This window comes from Glycine soja, chromosome 8 (genome assembly GCF_004193775.1).
Source record: "Glycine soja cultivar W05 chromosome 8, ASM419377v2, whole genome shotgun sequence".
NCBI classification, from domain to species: Eukaryota; Viridiplantae; Streptophyta; class Magnoliopsida; order Fabales; family Fabaceae; genus Glycine; species Glycine soja.
The window spans coordinates 3,003,301-3,026,575 of NC_041009.1; the positions used below are offsets into that span (position 1 = coordinate 3,003,301).

General features: G+C 33.2%; 2 protein-coding genes, 8 non-coding genes and 1 pseudogene across 15 annotated transcripts; 9 read left to right on the forward strand and 2 right to left on the reverse strand.

Moving 5' to 3' along the window:
* Window positions 1-5,942: 5,942 nt before the first annotated feature.
* On the forward strand, window positions 5,943-6,040 carry LOC114424812. The gene has a single exon (XR_003669110.1). It is a non-coding gene; the product is annotated as a small nucleolar RNA Z43 (small nucleolar RNA).
* A 295-nt stretch (window positions 6,041-6,335) lies between these two features.
* Window positions 6,336-6,415, forward strand: LOC114424816. The gene has a single exon (XR_003669114.1). It is a non-coding gene; the product is annotated as a small nucleolar RNA U83 (small nucleolar RNA).
* Window positions 6,416-6,507: 92 nt separating this feature from the next.
* Window positions 6,508-6,597, forward strand: LOC114424809. The gene has a single exon (XR_003669108.1). It is a non-coding gene; the product is annotated as a small nucleolar RNA snR60/Z15/Z230/Z193/J17 (small nucleolar RNA).
* Window positions 6,598-6,696: 99 nt separating this feature from the next.
* LOC114424818 lies at window positions 6,697-6,799 on the forward strand. The gene has a single exon (XR_003669115.1). It is a non-coding gene; the product is annotated as a small nucleolar RNA snoR99 (small nucleolar RNA).
* A 95-nt stretch (window positions 6,800-6,894) lies between these two features.
* Window positions 6,895-7,017, forward strand: LOC114424843. The gene has a single exon (XR_003669134.1). It is a non-coding gene; the product is annotated as a small nucleolar RNA SNORD14 (small nucleolar RNA).
* Window positions 7,018-7,106: 89 nt separating this feature from the next.
* Window positions 7,107-7,224, forward strand: LOC114424846. Its single transcript, XR_003669137.1, has one exon. It is a non-coding gene; the product is annotated as a small nucleolar RNA SNORD14 (small nucleolar RNA).
* Window positions 7,225-7,326: 102 nt separating this feature from the next.
* LOC114424844 lies at window positions 7,327-7,450 on the forward strand. The gene has a single exon (XR_003669135.1). It is a non-coding gene; the product is annotated as a small nucleolar RNA SNORD14 (small nucleolar RNA).
* Window positions 7,451-7,566: 116 nt separating this feature from the next.
* LOC114424845 lies at window positions 7,567-7,690 on the forward strand. The gene has a single exon (XR_003669136.1). It is a non-coding gene; the product is annotated as a small nucleolar RNA SNORD14 (small nucleolar RNA).
* A 1,706-nt stretch (window positions 7,691-9,396) lies between these two features.
* LOC114421165 (chloroplast processing peptidase-like) lies at window positions 9,397-12,002 on the reverse strand. Its single transcript, XM_028386980.1, has 5 exons — window positions 11,426-12,002; window positions 10,904-11,041; window positions 10,417-10,503; window positions 9,927-9,994; window positions 9,397-9,829 (listed from the first exon to the last, which is right to left on the reverse strand). Exons 1-5 carry the CDS (start codon window positions 11,861-11,863, stop codon window positions 9,679-9,681), a joined length of 882 nt encoding a protein of 293 aa, XP_028242781.1. The 5' UTR covers window positions 11,864-12,002; the 3' UTR covers window positions 9,397-9,678.
* A 950-nt stretch (window positions 12,003-12,952) lies between these two features.
* Window positions 12,953-16,600, reverse strand: LOC114421166 (pentatricopeptide repeat-containing protein At5g21222-like). 6 transcript variants are annotated; one of them, XM_028386987.1, is made up of 5 exons: window positions 16,473-16,584; window positions 16,045-16,120; window positions 15,542-15,781; window positions 14,327-15,232; window positions 12,953-14,135 (listed from the first exon to the last, which is right to left on the reverse strand). In XM_028386987.1, exons 3-5 carry the CDS (start codon window positions 15,602-15,604, stop codon window positions 13,251-13,253), a joined length of 1,854 nt encoding a protein of 617 aa, XP_028242788.1. In that variant the 5' UTR covers window positions 15,605-15,781; window positions 16,045-16,120; window positions 16,473-16,584; the 3' UTR covers window positions 12,953-13,250. The 6 variants fall into 6 exon arrangements, with proteins under 6 accessions (XP_028242788.1, XP_028242782.1, XP_028242784.1 ...); XM_028386981.1 differs by having other exon boundaries at window positions 14,327-15,244; XM_028386983.1 differs by having other exon boundaries at window positions 14,327-15,244; window positions 16,390-16,477.
* Window positions 16,601-17,530: 930 nt separating this feature from the next.
* Window positions 17,531-19,668, forward strand: LOC114424431 (annotated as a pseudogene).
* Window positions 19,669-23,275: the final 3,607 nt, after the last annotated feature.

Sequence of the window (23,275 nt, forward strand, 5' to 3'; positions counted from 1 at the left end):
TGAGCAAAATCATTTTTCAGGCATATATTATTAAAAGCGCAGTATTTAATATATAGATAATATTAAAGGTAGTATTATTTATTACAAATTTACTTTTAATTATTTCAATGTTATTTACTATAAGTAAATTAAATAAATTCAGATTTATATCAAAAATTCAAAATTAGTGTCATTACTATTACTGATCAATAAAAACTAATATCTATAAAAAGTAAAATGCGGGTTAGCAAAAGTATATTAAAAATATGTATTTTAAGAAATTATAGGAAATAATAAACATACTTTTATGCCAAAGATTGCATTGAAGATTTCTGTATTGAAAATGTCAAAATGGTTCTGGTCGCGGGGCTACGTATTTGTCCTTCTTATTCCTACGCGTAAAAATAAAATTTAGTCACATGCTCGTTTGCGTTACCGAAATATATTTTATCATTAAAAATGTGGGTAATACTAGTTAAGGATAAGATAAAAATAATAATTAATTAATATTATCTTTAAAATTCTTGAACTTTTATTTCCTTACTTATTTTACTCATTTAATTAATATATATTTACTTAAAGGTATTTTTATACAAAAATAACTAATATAATAGTAAATAATTTTCAATATACTTTTATTATTTTTTTATAAAATTGTGCATCAAAATGTGTGCAAATGGAATCCAAACACGCTGGAAAGTGTCAGAACTTAGAAGATAATATCTTAGAATATCCACACTCCGGATTGGTTTGGTGCAGAATGCATATTTGCTCAAATCCATGGATTATCTCGAATCCTAATCGTAATCCTTGTCCTTGATGTAAGCACGTGGCATCTCTCTTTCTCCGGTAATGCATTGGACTGGGAAATTGAACTGTGTGTGACTCGTGCATGTATGGGTCTGGTTCCTTTTTTGCTTTTTTATATATCAAACTAAATAGCCCATTTCAGTGTCTCGTGCCAGCTACAAAATTTTCTTTGATCAATTTCGCCAAAATTTGGTTCTAACATGGACCAATGGAGACATGCTTTAGCACAATGCAATGATTTTGTTTTACACATATTTCACAATGCTAGATTCTGCCTATACCACTTGACCAAAAACACTTGTGACTACCGCGCAATATTGGGCCAAAAACAAAAATGACTAGCCTACCGCGTAATAACCATTCAATTGTTTGACCAACAAAACTACAAAACTCCATACTTTTTTTTTCTATTTCGGTGCTACAAAGGAGCTAAGTTAGTGTTTCGTTGTGAAGAAAGAAAATAAATAAAGTAGATAAAAAAATATTCAAATTAAAATTGTTAGTTATGAATAAAATTACTGATTTGTAATTCAGAAGGGAGAAATAAACAGAAGAGACATCAGCCAACATAGCTAACTGATTCCTAGTTGGAGGACTATGAAAAACATGAACACCATCGTGCAGCTCCACTCCACGCTTAGCCAACAAATTAGCAACTTGCAGATTCGCCTCACGAAGAATATGGTTGCCCCTGACCAGATGAATATCTTGAGCCATATTAGCAACATGATTGTAGAGAGAATAGCAGGTTTCTATTGCACCCTTCAATTAAGAACTTCGTTGCAATAGCAGATTCCGATTCCAAGATAAAATCTTCACTTATATATGGGACTTAAATTTTTTTCAATACAAAACTTCATACCTCTTCCTACAACTACAAACTACAAAAGAAAACCCTTATAAAACTTATATTTTTATTTTTTTGTTTTCACAAAAAACAGACTTATTTTGGAGCATAATAATCGTTCAAAATTACGAATATTGTAACTTGAACTTTGACACACTTCAATAAATAAGTTTCCTAATTATCGTTCTTTTTGTATTTTTTTTTATTTTTCTTGTTGTGTATTTGTCTTTCTTGATTTTTTTTTACAATACTAGCCAAAAAATTAACTAGGAGCCGAAAACCTAAAAGTTTTTAGGTTATCTTATTAAATCATAAGTATTATATAAAAACATTACAAGCAATAGAAGTTATAAAAAAAGGAGTAATAAGAAAATTGAATAAATATTTTAAGGATGAAAATGAATAAAATATAAAAAAAAGTTATAGAAACTAGCATTTTAAAAAGTGTTACTACAAGTAATGTTTCAAAAAATACTACAAGCTACTAAAAAATGATAAAAGCTACTTAAAAAATATGTTTACCATACAGTTGAAAAAGTTTTTCAACTAATAAAAAAAATTAAAAGTTAATTGAAATGACTTATCAAACATAACATTTGTCATTGTTTGTTAGATTTCAATGTGTTATCAACATTACATGCACTCATTTATACACACCATTGTATAAACCTAAGAAGAACTCAAAGGCCCTCACTTAAGTGTGATTAAGCGAGGAGAGTTGATAGCTAAACATTTCAATATCAGAAGGTTTCGATTAAGCGAGACATTACTTGTGCTTAAGCGAGGGATGCACGTCAAGCCTAAGCCTACGACAAATTATAAAAACCTGATATGCAAATGAAGAAGGATCTTAACACGTTTTGAGACAACAATTTTGTGAGAGAGAACACCATTCAAAGGGCTTTTGGCTTGATTCATTACACTTTGAATGATTGATTTTGGGATTTATAATCAAGTTATAAGCAATTAATCTCCTCATCTGTCGGGGTTGAAAACAATTAAACCTAATTTCATGTAATACTCATTTTTAATACAATTGTTCGTGTATTATTATTATTATTTTTCACTTAATGCTTGTTTTAGACGGGTCACCTAATCATAGAAGCCATTAGTTTGATTGATAGACATTCTTATGGTCCCTGAACTAATAAAAGTAACTAATTGGAATTAATTCCAGACATAGGTCAATACCAATTAGAATTTTTTAAATTTTTAAACATTAATATTGGTTATTTAGATTGATTTGTCAAGACATCGAGAATTAATCTAAATAATTTAATTTTTTTTCACCTAAGACACTAGGGTTAGAATATATGTGTGAATTTGAGATAAATTACATGAATAATTATACTTATCTATTGAGTTAATTACATCAAAAGAGGGGAAAATCAAGTCCAATTTGGGTCGTTCAAACCATCCATTTCCTACCGCAATACTGTTATCATTATTATTTTTTACATTATTTTTATTCTTACATTAGTCTTTATTATTCAAACACAACCCCTTTTGGAAAAAATACATTACAAAACCTTAGTCTTTTGATTGGAATTGTCTGAATAACCACTAGTAATTTGGGAGACTACTAGGACACAAGTCCTAATACTAAATTGAAACTTGTGATTTCATTTGATCATACGAAAAATCCTTAATAGTAAAAATCCTACACTTACAAACCCCACAAATTTATAAGCATAAAACACATTCTCTTATAATTTTCTTAGAGTTGTAGCCTTTTCCATAACACAACATTAATTGTTTTTTTTTTCAAAAGAGAAATATTAATAGTAGCACATTGTTTTAAACACACATTATTTGTTAAAAATTATTAAAAATTTCAAAAATTGAATATTTAATTGTTAATAAGGAGTGAAACACATCAAAATTTATTATTTTTAATAAAGTGTGTTAGAAAAAGTATGTTGTTAGCATTTAAAAAAAAAATTGGAAAGCAAACTATTCTTCCATAGTTGTTTTTAGGTTACTAGCTATTATTCTAAAGTTGATGGTTTTTATTGCTTTAAAAGATAGTTTGATGAACAACATGATTAATTATAATTTAGTATATTTTTTTATAACATAATTAATACTTTTTAATTGTGCAAAAATTATAGTTAACATAGATACTAAAACCATGAAGGTTCTTGGTGGATGGTGAAGTTCATGATTAACATTTGTAATCTTAAGTCTTTAAAAAATGTTTAATTTATCTTCTATACAAATACTTTGTAAAGGCAAAAATCATAAGAATGATTGACTTATGATTTACAAAATTTTACCTGAATTTTTTCATAAAGACAACTATCATCTTACTAGCATATTTAAAACAATAACTTTAATAAAAAAACCAGATGAAAGATCTTGAAGAAAAGATAAAAACTTGATTTTCTTAAAACAAAAATCACAACCCAAAGTCAGTAAAAAAAAGAGATCAATTTGCAAAGATTTTAAACTACTTGATTTTTACCACTAACACTACATTTAGATATTGACAATAACCAACCAAACTTTCAGTATCTTTCACAGAGATCCAAGTTTAATTTTACAGGCTACTTGTAGTTTATTCCAGGTAATTTTTACACTAGTATCCCCCAAGTTTTGTTTACTACCAAAACACTTTTGTCTCTACACAAATAAACAAATTCATTATTAATGAGGTCTAGTTCAATTACTTAAGAAGAGTGTGTGAATTATTGAACCCCCTGATGTTGCCTTCCATTTTTACTGATAAAAAAACAAATTTGTTTAAAGTTGTGTGCACACATACATTAAATGTCTAATAAACAAAAATACAAAGCTAAGCTCATTGTTCCTTTTCTCTCGGGGTTTCCAAGGTACTCTGAGAGCTCTATACAACTTAAGAAAATAAGTTCAAAGAGTTTGAATACATGCTATAAGGCTCTGATTGGAATTACATAACTTGAGCACTTCAAATCTTCTAATATTTATAAAATTGTTGATGAAGTAATCATTATTTCTAGATGGTTTTTTTCTATGTTTGTCTATTGTCTGGGGTGTCAATTTGAGTATTTAATACACCATTTAATATTTGTCATCAACTAGTCACTTAAGAGTGATAAAACATTTTGTTTATCTTCCTTGAGTAAGACTTTAATTTTTTTTTTAGAGATCATATTATCATTTATTTAGAGAAGTACAATGTCTTATTCTTTTGTGTGTTTTTTTATGTAGAAGGTGATTTTACAATTTGTCTTTTTTTTTTTTTTATCTTTCGACAGATCCTGTGAAGGATATCAAGACGACATTCTTTGTAAGAGGGTCGAACACACACAAAACATTAACTTGATCTCAAATGCTTACAAAATAAAAGTGTTGTTAATAAAAACTTTGACGTGACGGGTTTGAAGAATATCACCCCATGAAATAGGAAAAATAATGAAAAAAATTCATGTAGTGCAATGATGATGATAACTTTTTTTTATGCTTAAATAATTTTTTGATACCTATAAAATATGAGTGTTGTAGTACATTACTTTTATTTGGGAACATGTAAAATTTTTATTTTTGAAAAAAATATCTATCGTAAAAATAACTTAACTACTTGGTCATAAACTTTTAGATGACCTATAATTGATGATTGTGACGCTCTATTAGCCGTATCATTGGTTATCATACGTTCACTAACAACAAATAATAACATCAATCATAAAAACATGAGACACTTAAATTAAAAAGAACATTAGAATTTAGGTATCAAAATCAAATCAGCTTAGTTTTAGGATCTAAAAAACTATTTAATTCTTAGTTTATTTATAATTTGATTATTTTTATTTTTAAGATTTTTCTTAAATATTCTTTTTATCAATTTAGTATTAATTAAAAATAAATATTTACAAATTAAAATTAAATAAATTAATGTTTAATTTAACAAACAGTTTTCAAATTGCATCTATTTATGATTAATTATAAATAGTTTACTAATTAAAGAAATTAATTAAAATTTCAATGCCTTTGATAAAAACTTTCAATTAAAACTTAAGAATTAAGATGATTAAAAGAAGTAAAACGTTGGTGTAAAAAAAAAAAACGTTCACTTTAACTTAACCTCCCGAGTAATTTGGCTAGGCTATTATTTGACGGCGCAGGTTAGGAATGGCGCACCCTCAGCACGTTCTAGAGACATCAAAACCCTAGTTCGCAATTCTCCTCTTTATAAGCACTCTCTAAGAACCTTACCCACATCCTCATGTTCTATCTGAGGCTAGGGTTTACGTCTTTCGCCGCAATTTCGAAGATCCAATTTCTTTCATTGCTTTCATTGTTCTTTTGTCTGTGATTCGAAGGAAAGGGACTGTGACGATTTCTGTGATTAGGTCTCGTTCGTCGTAATTGGCCTAACCGGCCTTGCCGACCATCCTGCTATATCACCACCCATATTCTGAGTCCCTTTTTCATCCAATTCTTTTTCTTTTATCTTTTTTCAATTTTAAATTGTTCTTCGTTGTCAGTATTGGTTGTGCGGTATCAGATTCGTACACTTTTGATCGGCCGATGATTAAATCACAAATAATAGACAAGCATATGTCTGAACTATTTTGTGTGGAAAAATCTAATCTTCTCTATGAGGCCAACTATTTTTCTGTTTTCTTTTAGATTTTTTTCTAGGTTTAGTCTTCCAAGGAAGTGTTTTTCTTTTGCGATTGGGGTGTTTCAAGTTTTTCGAATCTTCTGTGCATTGTTTTGCCAATGATGAGAGAAATAGTACATATGTAATGTATGATTTTTCATGATTACAGAACCTACTGCCTTCCTTCTGAGGCGCGCCTTTAATGTTTGTGATTTTGTATGCTTGAGTGTTTTTTAGTAAATTATTTTTGGTCACTCCCAAGTTATTCGTGGTTTAATTGTAGTTGAAGGGTCATATGATGATTATAAGCATAGTTCAGATGATTTATCTGTGATTAATTCTGTTTTTAGTCTTTCGCTCCTATCTGATGATCCCTTCACATAACGTCTTATGGGCTTTTTTATTTGTTAACACGCTTAAATTATCCTTCTCAAGTTTTGGGACTATTCGTCAGCCCCTTTAGCAGTTCCTCTGATTGCTCTAGGGATGGATATGTCCCTCACATAATTCTTCCATCCGATTCACTTTGTCAGCTTTGTTTTTTAATGTTTTGCTGATCATTGTAGGATGGAATATCTTTATGTTTGAATTCCTATGATAGGTGATTGTTATTATTTTGCATCAGATTAGTCCACATATGTTGTAATATTTTCCTCCGTGATACATTGTTTGTTGTCTGTGATGATATCTTTTAAGGCTGTTTCTCAAAACATTCGCAGTGGCCGCCCAAGAGCTTTCGCCTTCGCCAGGCTTGAGAGCTAGTGCTGCTTTTATCCTTCCTTGGATGTCTGAGACATTATACCTGGAATTATTTGTGTTATGTTTTCTTTGTTTGTTTACCTTAAGTAAATTTGTTACAGTTTTCCATGTTGTTCAATTACCCGATGACGACAATCAATTAGGCTTGTTTCTCTAAACATTCGCAGTGGCCGCATAAGAGCTTTCGCCTTCGCCGGGCTCGAGAGCTATTGCTGCTATTATCCTTCCTTGGATGTTTGAGACTTTGTAGATTTTATTCAAATTTGATTAGCTTTGTGCTTTTTTGCGTTGTTTGTTTTTTTGAAATTTACTCGTTCACAACAGTATATTAGGATGACCTTAAAGAACTCGATGATGATAAATCTAAAGGCTTGTTTCTCTAAACATTCGCAGTGGCCGACCAAGAGCTTTCGCCTTCGCCAGGCTTGAGAGCTAATGCTGCCATTATCCTTCCTTGGATGTCTGAGAGTTTGTTAATTGTGCAATGAATTGAGTTGTTTGGTTTTGGAGTTCATTCATATTTAATAAATCTACCTAAGTTTTTCTTAATTTTGTATTTTGGCATTTTGTGTCACATTTTGATTCACGCCAATGATGATAAATCCTAAGGCTTGTTTCTCTAAACATTCGCAGTGGCCGCCCAAGAGCTTTCGCCTTCGCCAGGCTAGAGAGCTAATGCTGCTATTATCCTTCCTTGGATGTCTGAGGTCAAATTATATCATAAGTTTGACTATTTTCTCATTTCAGGCTAGCACCTGTGTCCTTGGTACGATTTTGTTACACATGGCTAAATGAAGATGGTGTTTTCGTCACTCATATTTTTGTATCCACTGGAATTAGTCTGTTCCCGCATAGTTGACAAATAAATACTATGTATAGATGGAATGGATCCTGAATCGTATGCCATCATTTAAACGTGTATAGTTAGTGTTAATGAGTTGAAACGGATCAACATTTAGTTGTTTTTTTGGTAATGACATACTATCTCCGAATTAGTTTGGATTGTTTTTAAAGGTAGTGTTCGGAATTAGATATACTAAATGTTTTGAAAGAATTATTTAACAAGTTTAATTTATTGTTTGCTTATACGCTACATCCTAATGGATTTTTTTGGTTTTTTTTGGGTATGTTAACGTTCTAAAACTAAGTTAGAAAATCCGAGTCAGCTTCAGAAATTTCATAAAAAAAGTTCTTTCAAGAACACCAGAAACAATGACAATCAATCAAGCAACAAAAACATAACTTCGTCAAAACAAAATCACAGTCAAAGTTGCTATATCTTTTTCTAAAAATGTTAGCAAAAGAATTTCAATTAAAGCCCGTCGACGTTTACGAGACATAATCCCAAGTAAAAAATGTGACATGGATATCTCAAGATTTTTTCTCCCGTTTCACTCTGCTTCTGCTAAATTCACTGTGAAAGTTAGAAAGGAAGGTATCTAATAGGTGTGGCGTTTCTTATCTTAAGTATTTGTGTTTAGACATCTAAAGTTGAGCCAGAACCGTAACACCGTAAATGTAGGGATTTAAGTGAGATTATTTGTTTGTCACTTACGAATTTGTTAGTGGAGGCAATTTCTGCGTTTTCCTCCTTATAGTCCGCTTTTTCGAAGATCGACATGGCTGGCAAACAACGTTGTCCTTGCTAACATTGCTTTTTGGCATTGGTTGCAAGGAAAAGTCGGCTAAGAATATGCTTTGCTTGAACTTAGAAGATTAATTCGATCCCCAAAACATTATTTTACTGTGGTTTTTTCCTTAAAAAAGTTATCTTCATTTTTTGTATTAAGACTCTGGCGTGAATTTATCATTTTTATTTTATTTTATAATCTTGAACTGTGAGATATATTGGATTAAGATTTCAAAGAATTATAAAAGATTTTTTTATAATAAAATCTGGTGATATTTTATTAGATTCTTAAATAATATAAATAAGTTTTATTTTATTTTAATATTCTTAGATAATCTTTAAAATTTACAAAAAAAAATTATACTAAAATAATTTTTTAAAATTGTAATTCAATACACCTAAAAATCTTTGTGCTCGTTCTTATGAGGTGAAATATGGCTTATGTGGAATCGGGGGAGCCTTGAAGGAAAGGGAGTGTCATGTTTAATCTATTCCATTGAATTATTCCCACGGTAGTCCCACATATATTGTAGCCGTTGATTAAAAACCTATTCGGGTTTCCTGCTGTAGAACCCGTCTTTAATTTTTTTTTATGTTAGCGCTCCGCATCAACTTTCGGAGGGATAAAGCGGTGTAAGAGAGATGCAAAAAGACCAAGGAGAAAATGTTCGCATAGTGTCTAACAGAACAACAAGAAGAAAATGGACCACCAATTTGGCGAAATGAAGTTAAGAATGTTACATGTGTCTTAATCAAGACATGATTTTATTAAATAGTACATAGATAGATTTATAATGTAAATACTTTTCATTCCTTAAAGCAAAATATATTCTAAGAAAAGTTGGTGGTATTTTTTTTTTTTTACATGTATTTTTTCCTGTAACCAACTTCTTCAAGCAAAGTACGATGACTGGATATTTGAATTAATAGATAATTTACACGAACCAATATGAAGAATGTGAAGAAACTTACAAATGTTTTTCAACTTAGCAAACATCCTATCCTATATCTTTGAATACAAAAATTGGGAAAGGTTGTACAGTCTACAATAATCGATGGACAGAGTGGTCATTGAGATGGTAGAGCAGTCTCCGCACTCTCCTGCGTCTGCGTGGTTTCAACACTGCAAGTTTCCTTAGAAACTGTGCCAGCAATTCTATTTGGTGGCCAATAGCGAAATACTGATCTACCTATGATATTCTTGGCTGGCAGGGGACCCCTAACAAAATTATATTTCATTCGCAACATAATTAGCAACTACTCTATAGAAATAACATTACTGAATGCATTTGGATAATTAAACACATAGCCATTACCACACATGGGAGTCATAGCTGTTATTGCGGTTGTCTCCCATTACAAAGACGTAGTTCTCTGGCACACGCTGCAAAACACACAAAGCAACAAATAAGTAACTAAGTTATGAACAAGGTCAGAATTATCCTAGCCCATAACAAAAACGCTGCAAAGCTGTAGTATGCCTCCAAGACTCAAGCTTCCCACACCCCATAAAAATCAGATTTGGAATGTAAAAATTACATCCCTTGATTTTTATGGGGTGCAGGAAGAAACACCCTGCCTCCAATTCCTCTGTTTACTGTCCTAAAAGTAAAATCTTACCCGTTAGCCCAACACAATGATCATCAACCTTCACAGGCCTAACTCAAATTATCTCAATAATCAATTCTTGGTAGTTATCCCCACTCTTAAGTATTAAATTAGAATTTCCTTTTCAATAAAAATATTTTATTTTATTACTAAAACATCATATGAAGTGGAACAAAGGGAGTAAAAGGTACAACTTACTGTGGGTTTCATCTCATAAGCAGGTGGTTCAAGGATGTACTCTTCATTCCTCTCAACCCCATTAACTACAAGATGCCCTTTACGAACCTGGAAATAATTTAATTAGAGATTAGTGATATTTAAGTGAATAAGCACTGGATCAAGCACCCCAAGAATCTGACTTAAATTATAAATGACTACTTACATTCATGCAAACTTTAAAGTTCCAAGACCATTTAAAAACCAAGAGCCTAGTTAACCAAACTTTTGAACTAGAAAAGAATAAACTTCCCTCTAAAAACAAGAAAACAAGCAAGTGGTAAAACAAATCCAGGGACAAGCAAAAGACAAGAACAGGACCACGAATGAAAATGTAACAATTAGTTGTAGTCACTAGCCATGAGATAGAACAATGCACAATAAAATTTGTTCATCAAGGAATTGAACAAACAATGAAAAGCCAGCATCACGAAACAAGAGTATGAATGCTCTTATCCAGAGATCTTACCTCCACAATATCACCTGCCTTTGCAACCACACGCTTTATAAAAACATCATCATCGCTATATCCAACTTCTTGAAGCACCGGAGGGCTTTTAAATATCACTATGTCACTTGCACATGGTTTTCTAAAATAGTATGAAACCTGAAAACATGAAGATGTATCTTTACAATGGAGATGCATCATAACAGATAGAAAGTCTAGCTAAATGCTGACGTCAAAATCTATTAAAAGTGCATAGCTATATGTTACATGATTTGTCAAGGCCTACGGATTCATATACTTTTTGTGAAGTAGTCAAATTCAACATTAAATTTTTTCTCTTCACAACAAATAGCTACAAATACAAAACTATTATCTGAAAAAAACTAAGCCAGTAAATAATCTGCTTCAGGTAAAACAAAAAAAGAAAGAATTTACCAATTAAGTACAAAAGCCTATCATAATCCCCATAACCTTGCATATGTCTCACAATCCGCAATTTAATAAAAGTAAAATTAGAAGAAGGTAAAGGAAGAAAAAGGGTACCTTCTCAGCAACAATTCGATCTCCAACATCAAATGTAGGATACATTGACAGCGAAGGAATGTACCTCGGCTCCGCCACGAACGTTCGAAACGCAAGCGAAATTGCCAGAGCCACAAGCACCGTTTTTGCGTCATCAGAACTGAAATTCAACCATTCCGGCAAGGGCCCTTCTTTCTTCTCCGCATCCCGGTCACCCCCACCCCCACCGTCGCCGCCGCCGTCGCCGCTGCCACCACCGTCGTCGGACTTGAGCACCGCCTTGATGTCCTCGCCGGAATCTCTGAAGGCTTTGCAGAGGATTCTACGGTGAAAAGTTGCAGTGCTTTTGACGAGGGGACGGTGACAGAGCGACGGTAAGCGGAAATTGAAGAAATTGGGTTGGCTCAAGTTAGGGTTTTGAAGCGATGGGAGTGATGGGAAAACGGAGAGAGAAGGCATGTCGTCCTAGTTAGAGATTGAGACCTTGAGATACCAAGCTCAGCTAACAAAGAAAGAGGAAAAACTCACAAAATCTTGTAGTGAAGTGATTGCTTTGCTTGGATGGAGTTTGTCCGATTCTTGTCTTTATCTTTTTTTACTTCCCACTTTGCCAATAGTGGATTGTATTTGCGTTTAATTAATTAAAGTTTTTCATGGATTATACAAAAAAATTCTAAATTTAAAAAGAAAAAAAAAAGTATTGTTGTTATTTAAAAGTAAAAAAAAAACATATTTTTATGAAAGTAATATTATTACAAGAGAAATACTAACTACCCATCCTCTAACATGTTCACTCTAACACACAATTATTATTTTAAATTAATTAAAAATTACAAAATTACAAGAAAATCATTTATTAGGATATGAGATCCATAATTTTTTTTAATTTATAATACATTTCAACCAATAAAAATTTCTACTATTAAATAAAAATTGTTGGTATAAACTGAAAATGTTTTTTTTAAATTAAAAAAACATCGTTTAGTTATGAAGCGGAGTTTTCTATTCTTTCTTGTCATGGTTGTCACTCATACCATGTTTAATTTTGACATTTATTTTTGTGAACAATAATGTGTAGACACCAATTATATACACAGAAAAGTCAATTTAGTTGCTCACCACTTAATTAGATTAGAACTATCTTATCTTAAGAATTGGATCGGATCATCCAACACAGAAAAAAAATGTTTTATATATAAGCTATTGTATGCTACATTTGAGGTCATTTTAGTCTCAGTTTTATCTGTCTAATGATATGTATTGGTGATTCAAAACTCAAAAGTAAATGATTTGTCTGACTTGACTCTGCATTTTTGTGGGTTTAAAATTTTGACTATAACAATTAAAATATTAATGGACTAATTTAGAGTAATAAAATATTAAAGAACTGAAAGAACACCGATAGAAGAATTAAGAATGCAATTAAGCCTTGAATTTAATAATGGTCTCTTCTCATATGTAATCTAAGTAAGCATGTTGGTCTCGTGCAATTTCATTTGATTGATATGGTTCTATTCTTTTCAGTGTTTTCCTTATAAGTACTATTTATAAAAGTAAGATTTTCCAACAATGCTCAGTGTACACAACAATACAAAACGAATTTTATAGTGATGTAATAGGATACACATTTCATTGGCAAGTGATTACTGAATACGAGTAGCAGCAGTTCAACAAATTGAAATTACACCAGCATTTTGTCAAAATTGTAAGTGTATGTTCTGATTTCTGAAGTCCATGAATGGTATCTACAGTTTTTCCACCTGAACTCATTGGCATGGTGTACTGTCATGGAAACAACCAAATCTATTCAGAAAGGATTTGTGTTTCATCACAATGGTAAGTCACCTCAACAAAGTATTGACACTACTCTGCAACAGTCAAGGAATGGCCTAACAACCTGATTTTGAATCTGCTGCCTACTTACAATCAGTGGTTGCACTCCATATGAACTTCTTGTGCGAACAAAAAACATGGAAGTGGTAACATTCCGCATGTTGTCAGATAGTTTGACTACCATTCTGCATCTTATGTTTCCATTAGTTGTTCTTGTTGGATGAGTCACCACTACGTCAGGTATTTGAAGCAGATTAGAGGGAGAAGCACTGAGTTTCTGTTTCTTATAAATACTCTCCAAGCTTTGCACTTGTATCTTGTCACTATCAAATTCTTGATCTAGCTCAGATTCTTCTTCTGAACCATTAAGAATTCTGTTGGCTTCTTTGAATAAACCAATGGCACGCCAAGCATCAGCCACCAGTTGCATAGTCGACATTTCAGGGACAACACCCCTCTCTTCCATAGTAGTAAGTAACTCTTCTGCTTTCCATGGTTGTTTTGCTTCTCCATATCCCCATATTAAAGTTTCATAAGTTTTCAAATTTGGGGAAGTTCCCATTTCATGCATTTTCTCACAAAGTCTAAATGCACGATCCATTTTGCCTGCGGCACACCATCCACTGATGATGGTAGTGAAGATCACCACGTTTGGTTGTACGCCATATTTGCTCATAGAAGTCAGAAGAGCCTCGGCTTTTCGTGGCTGTCCGGCACGCACATAGCCTTTTGCAAGGATGCTATATGCGTGGATGTCAGGTTCTATACCGGCCTTCACCATGTCGTTGAATATCTCCTCACAATTTTCCATAAGCCCTGCTGAACTCCATGCATTCATGATGGTGCTAAAGGTTACTACATCTGGTTTGATCCCAAATTCTTCCATCAATGTCAGTGCCTGAACAATTTTCATCTGTAAGTTACTATCACAATACTAGATACTGAATAATTACAGAACAACAGAATACATGCACAAAATAAACACGCAACAAACGGTTCTTGGAGTATTTTCAGCGTGTCAATAAAGTGGAGGGAAAGGCGTGCAAGAAAATATTGATCTCATGAAAAGTATAAGATATCAGAACTCACCTCATCTACTCCATTTGTGTCTGTAGTGTCTAGATATCCTTTGATAAGAGAGTTGAAAACTACTGGATTTGGATCCACACCAAGCTCCTTCATTCTGTATAGAAACCTCAAGGCTTCTGGCATATTGCCTTCCTTGCAATAACCACTTATTATGATGCCACAAGTTCGTTCATTAGGTTTCACTATGTTGTACGGCATTTTCAATATTAGCCTTTCAGCCTTCTCTGTCTCACCATTCTGAGCATATGCCCTTGCCATGGTGTTGTATGTTACAACATCAGGCTGAATGCCAGAAGCCACCATTTTATGCAAAACATTCCATGCTTCTTCCAGTTTCTTCTTGGTACACCAGGCTTGGATGAGAATATTATATGTTCTATCATTGGGTTTCACATTTTCATCTTGACCCATCATCTCTAGCAATTTCATAGATTCATAAGGCCTTCCAGCAATCCCAAATCCTTTGATGAGAGTATTATAAGTACTAGTCGTTGGTTTACATCCATACTCCTTCATTTTCTGAAAGATTTTCATGGCCTCATCTACCTTGCCAGACTCAGAAAAGGCATTGATCATAGCATTGAGAAGTATTGAATCAGGCTTCATCCCATTGTCTGCAACTTTAGAAAGAAGTGCAGGAATAGACTTGAAACGCTTTTGGCGGGTTAGAGCAGCCACAAGAGTTGTGTATGTTATGAGAGTTGGCTTATGCCCTTCTTCAGTTAAGTTGTTGAAGACGGCCTGAGCTTCATGTGGCTTCCCTTTTCCAATCAAAGTATTCATCAGTTTTGTTCTTGCATGAACTGTTTGACAACTGTTGTTTCCCCTACAGATAAGGCAGTGGGATTGATCACGTCTCTCTTGCGGGGTAGAACTTAACTTTGGTTGGTTCTTCTTGTACTGATGCTGTTTCAGAACCTGATGTCAATCTTTATCAATCTTATGGGCATTTTTGGTAACGAATTCAATTGAATGGCAGTCATGGAAAACTCTCATTCAGATTACTAATACAATTCAGTGTAGTCTACTTGGCCTGTTGGCCACTCCCTATTAGGCAGCTACAATCTAGTCCTATTAAAATCTAAGAATTCAACAGTCAAAATCATAGGAAGAATTAAGGATAATTGAAGTCATAGCTAATGCAATGAACAGAACACGTTATTTTCTGATATCATCATGAGAAAAATAATAAAATAAACAAGTAGTTCACAATACCATGACTGATAAATCTTTTGCGCTTTCATTACTCATGAGGGCTCCCTTCTTGCTGCTATCCATGACTAATGAGTAGACCTGATCTGATTCTCAGAAATCTATCTTGATTCTTGACTGCTTCTGAAAGCCTCAGCAAACTACTATTCTAGCCAGAATCAGATTCTGGCTACAAGACCTAGCCGGAGTGCTGGCTTAATTATACCGGCACATAATAACGGAGATGCCTCATCCTGGATTATTCTATCAAGAACACACAAGAGAATCAACCAGAGAAGGTTATCATCAACTGGCGTTTTCAAAAACACAATGATGAACAAAATGAACCATGGCATTAATCCAGAAATGACTAAACTAATCTTGCACGGGATGAAGATTAGTAAAAATAAATTCTATCTAGTTGCTCAATAGAGAGTCCAATTGAGATAAAGTACTAGTGGTAAGGTTTACTTTTGTATGGTCAAGGACAAATCTATGTTGGTTCAAGAAAATGGAACAACTATTACCTTAAAATCCATACACAAACTGGCAAACCCCACACCCAGTCACATTTGCTCCAGAAATCTTCATTTTATTAACAAACTGGTGCACAAAATGTAAAAATGTAATCCTTAAATAAACAGCCAAGAAGAAAATCCATAACTCAACATTATGTTTGGGGTGGGAAGTTTAGAAGCTGAACGTGGATCATGGGAATTTGCTATCTATATATAGCAACAATAATACAGAAGGAACAAACAATCACCCAATTGTAACTGACAAAGCAAACAGTTGAAATATCAATTAGATGATCACGTCGTCAGTTTTCAGCATTAAGATACAGTTTATGATGACTCAGAAGTAAACTATACCATAGTGCATGCTGCATAGTTGATGGTGTTGTTCATAATAGTTAGGAAACAAGTCGACAAGTTTGAAGGACAGGAAAGGGTACCTTAGTTTAGCAGTTGAGAAGCTTATGGTCTGCGTGCGTAGTTAGGAGTGAAGTTGTGTTACATAGTTAGCAGAAGAAAATCCAATTGGAGTTTAGTGGTATTTTCGTGTGTGTGGCATACACTGGAGATTCTTATCCACAAATATTTATCGTAATAAGATTTCGGGGTACTATTTTGAGGCAGACATGGGAAAAAGACAAAGATCACTTGAGGAGTGGATTAGACCACGCCAGCATTCTATTGGCAGGATCAAAATTTACCACGTATTCCATTGCCAAGAACGCCCACCTTCCAGATTCTCAATTTTCAATTTCAAACTTGCACTTTAGACTTTATTCACTGTGGTGTGACTTTTTTTATTCATTGATAATTTCTTGTTATTGGAAGAACTAGAAGGCTTAATTCTTGTTACATTGATTATTAATATATTGTGATTATCTTGAGAAAAAAAGATTTTTGAAGTGTCTGCTTAACGATACCTGGCCTGTTTTTCTTTTTTCTTTTTTTTTTAATCAGTTTTGACCGCAGGTGACCAAATAATAGTGTTGGTTAAGTTTTTTTTACACACGTGCAGCACTTTTTTTTAAGAGTATGATACTTGAACACTTTTTCTTTTTATTTTTAATTCAAGCATTCTTCTAACACTTTTTTTTTTCTATTTTTTCCTTTTAATCACATCATAAATCTTATATTTGTATTTTTCTCCTTTTTCCTTTTTTTCATCAAGTGTTTAATAGCATTTTTTGGTGTCCATTTATCTTTTTCCTTTATTCAATAGCATTCATCATTTAAGGGTTTGACAATATTTGTTTACATTATTTTTTCTTGTCTTTTAATTTAACCCATCTTTTATTTTGTGTATTATTAAGAAGAAGAGACAACTTGGGCTATTATTATGAGTAACAATACGTATATTTTTCTCTCTTTATCTAAAAAAAAGTAATTCATCTTTACTTTTTTCTTTTAATCTCTCTTTCTCTTTGTCCTTTTGTGTGGTTGTGTCGTGTTTTAACCCAATTAAACCCAAAATGTTGCGATAACTGAGAAGGGGCAGTTGCTTCCATTACTTTTTTTTAAGCTTCCGGACATTTAATCCGAAATATAAAATTACATGTCTTTATGCAATGTAAAAATTTACATTCCAGGATAGGTACAGAAAACAAATGAGAGGTGCAGGAAATAATTTTCCTTGAGAAGGTAGTGATGGCAATTGGCATAAAGTCCAAAGCGATGCTTACGGGGAAGTTCCCCAAAACCTGCAACATTTTCTATCTGTAGACACTGTTTTGATTTCAAGAACCAAACTTCATCCGCTACGTTGGTGGAAAAAACAGTAACAACAGTACATGATGTTGAAGGTGTGGAAGTGGTACCAGAATTGCCTTGCTGTTCATCCAGTGAAGACCCAAGCCATCAGTTCTGCGATTCTCTGGGGTGTTTGAAACCTTTCAGCTCAGTACATCACTCATTCAGCTGCAAAAAAGCAACTTCTACTATCTGTAATTGTAACTAACCCCATTTTTATATCAATTTTCTGTTCAAGCAGTGCTTTCTGACTCTAGGATTGTTTGGTGTTATGTTAACATATACAGCAAACCTGTAATGTTGAAGTGTCAACGTACATGGTTTGGATTCCCAATTACTTGTGTGCTATCATGGTTTGCATTTCTAAAGGTGTCATTTTTTAATGGAAAATGGAAGCTGATTTTAATGAAAATATATATGCAGTCAAAACCTACAGAATCCTTTATGTAAGAACCTTTAGGTTCAAGTGGTACACATCACACTTTTGATTTCCAGCTTTTATTGATTTTGAATTTTGATATATCTCTTGGCGGTTTCAGCAATTTGCCTTGCTGGTAAGTTAAGTTGGCATCTGCAATTTTTTTATTGATTGAAGCTAGTTGATTTTGATTTTTTGATTATGAAACCTAAGATAATATATTGATGTTGTAGGATTCAGATGCTAAATTTACGATCAACTGGAACCGCTTGGCTGTTACGAGTATGTTTGGATTTGGTTTTGTTGGACCAGTTGGGCACTTCTGGTATGTGAATTCTATTTTGTTCAGTTTATTTACCTGCTTTCCAGTACTTCCTACTTATCAAATCATGTCTTCATATGGCAGAGTTTTTGCTGATTAGTTATAACGTAATTCACCTGTAAAGAAATTCTTCAATAGCATATCATATCATAGAGATAGAGATGGATTTTAATTTACAAAGTAATTAATGGTTCAAGTATGATCTTTTATGTGGGGAGTGGGGACTTTGTAAATCACTTTGTCACAACATGAGATTGCGTCCAATTTTTGAGACATATCATATAGGGCTTTTGACTAGTAAATTTTCTGCAATTTTTGGGACATATCATATAGGACTTTTGACTTGTGATTTCAAAAGTGGGGAGTGACTTGACTTGCTTTGGGATTTTAAGATTGAAAAATGTGACATTCAATTCACTAACAAGCTTAAAAAATAAGGAACAGTTCTGCTGAAAGTAATTATAGGCCAAGTTATAATTCTTGCTGCTAAACACTTGGAACCAACTTTCATGTCTTGTTTGTAGGAATGAAGGCTTGGACAAACATATAAAGTTCAAGCTTCAACTAATGTCAAAGTCCGTGCGATCCGTGGCCACTAAAGTGGCAATGAATGGCATAATTTTTGGTCCTTTCCATTTGCTTGTCTTCTTTACTTACATGGGATTATGTGCTGGCAAGTGAAGGAAGACTTGAAGAGAAATTATGTCCCCCTGATTTTAGAAGGTGGCGTGTGGCCAGTTGTGCTGGTTTTTAATTTTAGGTGTGTTCCTGTGAAGTGCTTTCTGGATAGTGCTTTTCTGTCATGCTTGGAGCAACAGAAGGGTGCACCCTTGAAAAAATGGTTTGCATCATTTCATTCTACGATTACGAATGAAAAAGGAGGTGGTCATTGATGACGAAGAGATTGATGAAATAACAAAAATTGATTTCTTAAAGCTTTTGAATATTTTTTATTTTTTAATGTTTTGCAAGTTGTAATAGATAGATTGAAGATAGATATTTTGCTTTGTATATTGTTGTTGAGTCTAATTATCTTGAACTGCAGGCCAAGAAATTATCTCCGTGCTACTAGTTGAGAGCTGCAATTATTAGCATATAGTGGAACCGAAGACAAATATAATTTGATAAGTCTATAATTTTTCTTCTTTTAGTTTCCTTGTTGCACTGAAATGTTGGGTGGACGAGGGTCAATGATCTCTCTTTTTCTTTACAAATAAAAATAATACTACATAATGATTGTCTTCAGTACACTATACACTTTAAGGTGTCATAGCCCATATTCCAGGAATAACGTAAAAGATAACAAAGTCACTGTCATCTACAAGCACTAAATACGTATTAACTGTTTTTTTTTTCAATAAAAAAAGTCAAGAGCTCAAAGGAGATTGACGTTCTAAGTGAAGATGAGGCACAGAGTCTAAGTGTAAGTGTAAGCTTAAGTCATTGGTTAACGTTGTGATTTTGATAGCGAAAATGATCAAAACTCATAATTTGGGCTTCTTGTTAATTTTGGAAAAAGAGAAAGAGGTGTGTTTTTTGGGCACATAAATTGCATTCTTATTTTGCTTGGTGAGACATGTAATTAGATGCATGCTGGAAAAGGTTGGAAGATTTTTTTTAAAGAAATTTAAAAAGAAAAAAAATAATAAACAAATTTTGATACTCTTCAAAATATTTAATTTCTTACGCTTTTTTTACTTATATGTCCTCATTCAATGAGTAAATGGAACAATATTCTAGGAAAACGTTAGATTTTTGTATTAATTTTTGAAGCTCTGTATTTCCTTTTTATGGAGTGATTGTTAAGACTTAAGAGTGAAACGGAAATTATTACAAATATTTTGTAGTATTAAATTTGATTCATATATATTTATCTGACAAATTTAATTCTTTATGATCAGCTTCCTCTATTATCTAGGTCTAGTTTTGTCCCTGGTCTAAGTTGATACTACTCCATAACATAATATATCTGATTTTCGTTGGCACTTGGGACATAGTCGTCAGCATGCAGACTCACTTATGTTATGAATGAAGCAAAACTGTGTTGTGTTTCTCACTGTCTATCCTCCACTCAAACTATATGAGGCAAAACTGACACTAATGAATACGTATCATATTATGTGATGAAAATGAAGTTTGTTTGTTCATTAATGCTTTAACTCTCTTCATTAAATAGTATTGATTTAAAGTAGATATATAAATATTTTGAACAATATATTAATTTAAACTATTATTATATTCATTAACGTAGTATATGCTGAATTGAAACCAAAGATTTAAATAATATTCTGAATGAATAAAGATATTACTGATATGTTATTATGTGAAAATAGGAAAAGTTATTACATGTGTTTGCGGGGGAAGGGGAAGGGAAAGTGGCATTTTGGCACCTCATTTGGATCATCCTTTCCTTTGTTATTTGTGGTCGTCTTATCGGAAGACGACAAAATCAGTGATATTCATACAGTACTTGTTTGCACAGTCCAATTAACCGAATGCATTTCCTCACTACTCACAAAGAAACCATGGACGCCAACACTCCTCTCCGCTGAATTAAGGCTTCACCAAATAACCAAAGCAGCAGGCCCAAACCCAACCAATTGGCAAGATTTATTAATAAGGCCCATTAGGCGAATGTTGGTTACTGCCACTGGCATTAACTTTTTCATGCAGGGACGCCGTTATATTCAAAGTCGCTGGAATTCACAGCAAGAAAAACCTTTTCGGGGTTAATGTGATTATGGGAATTGCCAAGAGTTCCTTTGTTTTGCTTTTTGCGATCTACTTGGACAAGTTTGGGAGAAGGCAGTTGGGTTCATGTCCTTGTCTGGGTTGGGCTTGGGCTCCAAAATTTTTGAAGAGTCAAGTTCGAGGGATTTTCTTCCTACAGTGAAAGAAAATCTTCTACGCTCAATATTTTTTGGAATATTTCAAAATTATTCCTGTTAATAAACATATGAATTTGTAATATGTATGAATGATACGGAAGGGTGTTTTTAGAATTTTCCTCTTAATGTTGGGTGTAGAAGAAAAATGGCTAGTGAAGGAAGAAAATTCCCGAGTTCAAAGCCTTTGTGGGCGATTGTGTTGAGCATTGTCGCTTGGGTTATTCTTTCTACACCCAACATATTTAAAAAAATTATAACTTTGCTCTTTTTACTTTTTCTTCTTCGTTTTTTCATTTTCTCTTTTCTTCGTATAGCCTACGGATTAGCAATCCGTAAGACACTGTTCATTTGGAATTTTTGGTGCGTCCATTGATCTCCTCCTTCTCCTCCACGAAGCTAGTGTCGGTACTACTCGTGGTGTGTGTTTGTTGTCTATGGCTCCTCCCTAGTTTCTCCTCCAACAGTTTCTTGTCGTCCTCCGCGAATTTCTTCTCCTTTGCTGTCGTGAGTAGCACTGCGTCATTATCAGTAAGTTTTTTTTGCCTTCATTTACTCCATACGAATTATCAATCCATATGATTTATATGAATTGCTAATCCATATGATTCATACATATTAATAATTCATATGAAACAAATAGATTATCAATCCGTATGAACCATATAAATTGGCTTCATATGAATTGTCAATCCGTATGGTTCATACGGATTGTTAATCCATATGAACCATATAGATTGTCAATCTGTATGGATCATACTGATTGTCAATCCGTATGGATCATATGAATTTTCGTATGGATTGCTAATCAGTATACGTTCAATATACAGAAAAGAAAAAAATGCAGATAGCAAACTCATGGCGGCAATAGCGGAACGAAGGCAGACACCAACAACGAGCACACGTAGATTGATGAAAATGAATCACAAATTGAAGATGAGAGAATTTAGAGGAGAAATGAAAAATGTGTGAATGAATGGTGCAGACGAACGAATTCCTAATCTGTATTTCACATTTAAGCGTTAATAAAGGAGGAGCAAAATTAGTTTTTCACTCAAAATGTTGGGTGTAGAAGAAATGAATTTGGGTGCAAGAAGAAAATCCTTTGTCGCTTTGTGTGAGGATGTTTCATTTTTTTCTATTGAGCTTGGGCCCATTACGTGGGTCTATTCATCAGGGATTTTTCCGTTGAGGCTTCGGGCCCAAGGGTCGAGTCTTGCAATTTCAGTGAACCGGTTGGTGAGAGGGATGGTGTCCATGACATTCTTGACTATTTCGGAGAAGATAACGTTTAGAGGGATGTTTTTTTTGAGATGACAGGGATTATGATGATGGTTACGACTTTCTTTTATGTGTTTATGCCGGAGACCAAAGGCAAAAAAACATTGGAAGAAATGGAAACACTTTTTGAGAGTCATGTTAGTAATAGAGGGAGGCAAGTGGAAGTTGTTTAGGGGAGTGGTTGCCTAGTTCGGGTATGTGTTATTGTGTTTGCTTTATCCTTTTTCTAGTTGCATAATATGTATTAACGCGAAATTGCTTACCCTATTATATAACATGAATTTAAGTAAAAAATTCTAAGAACCATTGTACACCTGAAAAAAAAAAAAAAGAGCTATCGGTTATATATACAAGCATTTACGAAATTGTGGTTAATGTTAGCAAAGTTAAGTAAGCAAGGCATTGAAGCAAATGGCATTTACGAAATTATGTTAAATGCTAGCAAATGTACCAGGCAAGGCAAGTTAGTTTTTATGAAAACGATATATTATTCGTATGAGAAATAAATATAACATTTTTAACAATTGCCAATCAAAATATTATCAACTAATTAAAAGTAATTCTAAATATAACTTCAAAATATTTATTACA

Coding starts and splice junctions, on each gene's coding strand:
- LOC114421165 (XM_028386980.1), bottom strand. CDS start 11,863: ATGCCTTCTCTCTCCGTTTTCCCATCACTCCCATCGCTTCAAAACCCT. Junction 11,042..11,425: donor ATCGAATTGTTGCTGAGAAG/GTACCCTTTTTC, acceptor TCATGTTTTCAG/GTTTCATACTATTTTAGAAA. Junction 9,830..9,926: donor AGCTATGACTCCCATGTGTG/GTAATGGCTATG, acceptor TAATTTTGTTAG/GGGTCCCCTGCCAGCCAAGA.
- LOC114421166 (XM_028386985.1), bottom strand. CDS start 15,604: ATGGATAGCAGCAAGAAGGGAGCCCTCATGAGTAATGAAAGCGCAAAA. Junction 15,245..15,541: donor CAAAAGATTTATCAGTCATG/GTATTGTGAACT, acceptor GATTGACATCAG/GTTCTGAAACAGCATCAGTA. Junction 14,136..14,326: donor ACACAAATGGAGTAGATGAG/GTGAGTTCTGAT, acceptor AAAATTGTTCAG/GCACTGACATTGATGGAAGA.